The sequence below is a fragment of the Tamandua tetradactyla genome, chromosome 15 (assembly GCF_023851605.1).
Source record: "Tamandua tetradactyla isolate mTamTet1 chromosome 15, mTamTet1.pri, whole genome shotgun sequence".
Classification (NCBI taxonomy): domain Eukaryota; kingdom Metazoa; phylum Chordata; class Mammalia; order Pilosa; family Myrmecophagidae; genus Tamandua; species Tamandua tetradactyla.
In genome coordinates this window covers 26,318,964-26,324,963 of record NC_135341.1, presented here as the reverse complement: position 1 = coordinate 26,324,963, position 6,000 = coordinate 26,318,964, and the positions used below count along the sequence as shown (strand labels likewise).

At 47.9% G+C, this 6,000-nt stretch overlaps 1 protein-coding gene across 5 annotated transcripts in view; it reads right to left on the bottom strand.

The window, feature by feature from the left end:
• Positions 1-1,988: 1,988 nt before the first annotated feature.
• FAM107A (family with sequence similarity 107 member A) overlaps positions 1,989-6,000 on the bottom strand; it is a 78,517-nt gene continuing 74,505 nt past the window's right edge. For all 5 annotated transcript variants that reach the window (XM_077128848.1, XM_077128849.1, XM_077128852.1 and 2 more), the window contains 2 exons: positions 5,071-5,227; positions 1,989-4,624 (listed from right to left, as the gene is read on the bottom strand). In XM_077128848.1, coding sequence (XP_076984963.1) covers positions 4,517-4,624; positions 5,071-5,227 — 265 coding nt within the window. In that variant the 3' untranslated portion in view covers positions 1,989-4,516. The remainder of the gene's footprint in view (positions 4,625-5,070; positions 5,228-6,000) is intronic.

Below are 6,000 nucleotides of genomic sequence, written 5' to 3'. Positions count from 1 at the left end.
AGCCTGCCCTACAGATTTGGAACTCTTGCATTCCCATGGATGCCTGAGGCACTTTTATAAATCTTGTATATAGGTATCTCCTGTTGGTTCTGTACCTCTAGAGAACCCTGACTAATACAACACCCTTGTAGCATGTGAGAGCCACAGAGTGCTCTGTGAGTCCTGCAGGAACAGATACAGTAGGGCCCATGTTTATCACCAACTGCCCAAGAGGCCAGAGTCGGCCTTTTAGACCAAATTCATGTCTCTGGGTCATGGCGGAGGTTGGAGAGGCTGGTGGGTGCCTTGCCTGGTTGCTATGATGATGAAGGGGCTGCACCTGGGAGGAAGCTGGATGAATACAGCAGGAGTCGGGAGAGAAGGGAACTTCTCATTAATTCATTGAAGAAACTGCTAATGTGCCAGGCAGTGTATCAGACACTAGGGATTCAGCAATAAACAAGATACAAAACTCCCTGCCTTCATGGAGCTGACATTCTAGTTGGGAGGGACCAGTGAGATAAATAAGCAAAATAAATAATGTGGTAAATGGTCATAAATGCTAAGGAGGAAAAATAAAACAGGGAACAGAGGTATTATAGTTTGCTAGCTGCTGGAATGCAATATACCAGAAACAGAATGGCTTTTGAAAGGGAGGATTTATTAAGTTGAATGTTTAAAGTTCTAAGGTCATGAAAATGTCCCAATTAAAGCAAGTGTATAAAAATTTCTAAATTAAAGCACCAACAAGAGGTTACCTTCACTTAGGAAAGGCTGATGAAGTTCAGGGTTTCTCTCTCAACTGGAAAGGAACGTGGTAAACTTGATGCTATTAGCTTTCTCTCCAGGCTTCTTGTTTCATGAAGCTCCCCTGGGGGCATTTTCCTTCATCTTGAAAGGTCTCTGGCTGCGTGGGCTCCTATGGTTCTTGTGGCTCTGAAGCTTTTTCCCAAATGTTTTCTCTTTTAAAAGATCCTAGTCAACTAATCAAGACTCACCTGGAATGGGTGGAGTCACAGCTCCCTCTGATCAAAGGTTAATACCCACAACTGGCTGAGTCACATCTCCATGGAGTTAATGTAATCAAGTTTCCAACCTACAGTACTGAATACGGATTAAAAGAAACAGCTGCCTCCACAAGATGGCTCAGGATTAAAACGTGGCTTTTCTAGGGTACATAATTATTTCAAACTGACACAGGAGGGATAGGGAAGGTTTAGGGGATGTTGGACTTTTAGATAGGGCAGCCAGTGGTGGCCTTGGTTAGAAGGAGCATGAAAAAAAGACCTGAAGAAAGTGAGGGAATGGGCTATGTGGCTCTCTGAGGGAAGAGCCTGCCTGGTGGTGGGTAACAGGTAACGAGGCCCCATGATGGGCCGTGCTGATGAGAGTGATGGCCAGATGGCTGGAGCAGCATGAGGGAGGAGGAGAGCCATGGGAGTTAGATCAGAGGTAAACATGGAGCGGGCACATGGGACCTTTTTGATCACAGGGAGGACTCTGGCTTTTACTCTGAGATAGGAGCCAGGTGAAGGCTCCATGCAGAGTAGTGACAAAATCTGCCTGAGTTCCAACAGGGTCATTGTGGCTGTTCCGTTGAGAATAGCCTGTAGGGGGCAAGTGTAGAAGCAGGGAGACCAGTGAGGAAGTGGCCATTGCAATAATGCAGATGAAAGGGCAGGGGCTTTACCTGTTTTGTTGTGCCTGTGTCCCCAGCACCTTCCTGGAACAGAGCAGCCACTTAATAAATTTTTGTTGAATTATGAATGAATTAGTGATGTTCAAATACCAGTCTTCCGATTGGGTGCCAAGTTGGCTATATGGAGCAGGTGTAGTAAAACAGATCCCAGGCACTGCTGCTGGGAATCCTGATCCAGTAAGCTTTGATGGGAAAGAGGACTGTGGGCTTTTAGCACAGCCTGCAGGTAATTCTGATGGGCAGGTAGGACTGGCCTTCTAGGTCAGATAGGAATGCATTTCCCTGCAAGTAACAGAGACATGACCAATGATGGCTTAAACAAGGAGGGTTTTATTTTCATTTATAAGAATTCTGCAGGAAGATGTTTGCCTGCATGGATTTGGCAGCTTAATGATGATAAGGTTGACATCTCTGTGATTCTCTTGGACTTCTCTCCTGGTAGCCAGATGGCTGCTGTGGTTCCAGGCATCACCTCCTCTATCAAGGCAGGAAGAAGGGAGGGACAGGGGGATGTGTTGCCATGCCTGTCCCACTTATTAGATAAGAAAGAGTAAGCTTTCCCATATGCCCTTATAGACTTCCTTTTAAAATTCACTGGCCACATCTATTACACAGTCATCCAAGTTGCCAGCAGGCTGGAAAAGCAAGAATGTGGTTTTTTGGCTTGTGCTATGGCCGGTAGCTCAAGAGAAAGAGTTGGCACTGTCCACTGGGGCGGGAACCAAGGCAGTCTGCCATTGCTCCGCTGGGCGACGTGGTGCTTGAGGTCCCTTCTGCTTCCGGGGCTTCATCTCCATGACTTGCTGCCTCCATGGAGCACCTCTGGGACCACTGGGTGGAGTCCCAAGTGACCCCTGGAGGGTTTCCTCCATCATGGATACGCTGTATGATTTCTTTTCACAACATATAGACCCCCAAGGGCAAGTTTTTTTAGGGGAGTGGAGGTTTTTATTTAGGTGTCATGCATCTGTAGCATTCCTTCACCTGGCAGATATTTAGAACAGTATTACCACATCTTCACCAATGTAGTCACATTCAGGCATTTAGAGCTTAACTTACATACACACACACAGACACACAGACATACAGACACACACATATACACGGGCAACATGACATATTTACACCCCTATGCTAATACCACACACAGGGAAAGGACAACTTTGATCTCTCCCAAATTGCCCAGTTAGGAATAAGACCGGGATGAACCCTTTCCACCCTCTGCCCCACCACCCCTTTGGTTCCAAGAATCAAACAGCATCCCAGCAACAGCAACTTCTGGCAGTTTTAGGGATGAAAGGAAGTATTTTTCCAGCACTGCCCCTCCCCCTTAAATGATTGGTTTACAAAACTAGAAGCAGGGATTTTATTCTTCAGGGGAAAAGAAGCAGGCGTGGTTTATTCTCTAAGTCTTTAAAAATGGGATAGGGGCAAAAGGTTAAAAGATTGATCTTGCATAGGAAGGGATTTTTGAGGAAGAAAAAGGGGTGGATTCCCTGGAGCTGCCCAGGAGCTAGAATCCAAGGAGGAGTTAGGTCTGAAGTGGCAGAGGCTGGGAATGGGACCCCCCATGGCCAGTCCATAAAGGGGAGTGGGGTCTTCACACCACTGTTTTTATCTCCAGAATCTTGTTGGAAATCAGTGTGTATTTGCTCTCACAAAGCTGTAGGGAGAGATTAAAAAAAGAAGTGTTCTCTCTCTCTCTCTCTCTTTTGGCTAGAATTGTATCATAACAGTGTGGTTACACTGGTAAAAGAAGGCAGATTGGCAATTAGAAGCATTTCTGGTGAAAACAACAATCATACAACCAACAGCATTTGCTGGGCAGAAGCCTCCCCAGGCCTGGAGTCCCTGGGATAATGAGGAGCCCTTGGGGCTGCAGAAGGAGGGCAGGACCGGGATGGCAGGTGGGGTGGGAGATGCCCAGGGAAGAGGTCCATGGACTTCAGGGGACAGAGATGGCTTCAGGGATGATATTTCCAATATTCTCCGCCCTTGGATGTTCCAGCCTTGTGGGTCACAGTGTGATCCTAAACCAGCGATCTCAGCATTAACTGGGAGCTTTTTAGAAACACAGAATTGCAGCCCCACTCCAGGTCTATTGAATGGGAAGGTGCATTTCAACAGGATCCCCAGAGGATTGGTATGCCGTCTAGAGAAGGGCCAGTCTAGGCTTCTGGGAGTGGGGCTACTATGGCCCTGGCCAGGTGTGGTTACAGGGTCTGGAGAAGGAGGGCTGTGGAGAGGAGAGAATATGAGCCTGAGTGTGTGTGTGTGTGTGTGTGTGAGAGAGAGAGAGAGAGAGAGAGAGAGAAGCCTGGCCAACCCTATAAAGCTATCTTTGTTAGTAACCTTCCACCGCAGATAACTGCCACTTGAATCTGCTTCCCCTAAGTGGCTTTCAAGGACAGGTGTCCTGAGTCACTCTGCTTGGCTGTCCCGCACCTGGCAGCAGGTAAAAACATGAGTTGGGGAGTTCTCCAGGAATCTAGGCGCGGAACTGCTCCAAGAAGCAGGGCCCATCGGGCCTCTGAGGCTCCTGGGCAGACTGGAGTCTTGTCAGGTCAGAGAGGTGCCGTCCCTCCCTCCTGCCAGGACAATCCCCTGGGCAGGGCACACACTTTCCCTTAGGGGGAGGCGCTGTGGTGGAAGTTTTCTGGGCAGTGACTTCCTCTCCAGTGGGTGCTGAGAAGGAGAAGCCTGGGAGCTTAGGGGCCCCCAGGTCCTCTGGGGTGACATATTTCTACGGGAGTGAGTGGGACCATCATGGACGTCCCAAAGCCGGGCTGACAGGTACAGAGGGGTGGGAGGGGGGTGTCAGCGCCCCAGCGGCCGGCTCTACAGCGCTCTCTCTTCACTCGTCAGGGTGGCGATTCTCCGCAGGTTTTCCCTGACTTTAATAAATTCCGGGGCATGGTCCTCTTCCTTTTCCGGTTGTTTTTCCAGCTGAAGGAGAAAGAAACAGAGGAGTGCAGTGGGTGGGACGAGGGGGATTCCTGTTTTCCGAGCCAGGGGGCCTGGATGAATGGGCCTCTCAGTGGGGAAACCGGAACTGATAATCACTGTTGTGGTGGGTGAAGGGGGAGGGTGCTGAGCATGAGACCAAGGTCTCCTACGAAGCTGAGTTCAAATCACTTACACTCATCCAAGCCTCAGGGTCCCCACGTCTAGACTGGGAATACTGCCCGGCTCAGAGGGTGGTTATGAGGCTCAGAGAGGGGAAGACTCGCCCTTCCAGAGTCACAGAGCGAAGTGAGTGGCAGAGTAAGGACTCAGGCCAGTGGTGGACTCTGGTTGCAGTGCCCTTTTTGCTCATCCTCCTTCTCACTTGTCCCTTGGGCCAAGAGACAGCTGGAGAAGGACTGGCCTGGGAGTAGGGACCATCCACCCACCTGGTTCAGCCTCTGCTGCCGTCTCAGCAGCTCCTGCTCAAAGGGGCACTGCAGCCGCTTGGCCTCAAGCTCTTCCTTCTTCTTCTTGATGAGCTGGTTCCGCCGGCGGTGCTCCAGGACACGCTGCAGCTCCGGCTTGCTGTCCACACCAAGGCCCCTGGAGTGGGAGATGTTGTCAGGAAAGTCCCCCACCCCAACCCCCATTATCTTGTGCAATTCTTCTGGCAGCCCCAGGAGGTGGTCCTATTTCTATCCCATTTTACAGGGAAGAGAAATGAGGCTCCTAGGGCTTAAGACATGAGTCCAAGTCACAGCTATGGACAAGTCGAGTGAGGATTTGAACCCAAGCCAGTCTGGTTGAAGATACCAGGTTTATACTATTTTTGGTTATTTTCTTAAGATAAGCTTCTAGAGGTGGAATTGCCAGGTCAGTTCTTTTTAGAAGATTTTGGATACTTATTTCCATCTGCCCCCAAGAAAGATCATCTCATTTATACTTTTTTTCATTGTATTGATATCTTAAAAAAAATTTTTTATTAATAAAACCAATCAACATACAATATGAACATTCTTTTTTCATCACGTAGTTGTATATTCATCATCATGATCATTTCTTAGAACATTTGCATCAATTCAGAAAAAGAAATAAAAACAAAAAAATTTGTACATACCATACTCCTTACCCCTCCCTTTCATTGATCACTAGCAATTCAATCTACTAAATTTATTTTAACATTTGTCCCTCCTATTATTTATTTATTTTTAATCCATATGTTTTACTCATCTGTTGATAAGGTAGATGAAAGAAGCATCAGACAGAAGATTTTCATAATCACATAGTCACATTGCGAAAGCTATATCATTATACAATCATCTTCAAGAAACATGGCTACTGGAAAACAGCTCTACATTTTCAGGTAGTTCCCTCCG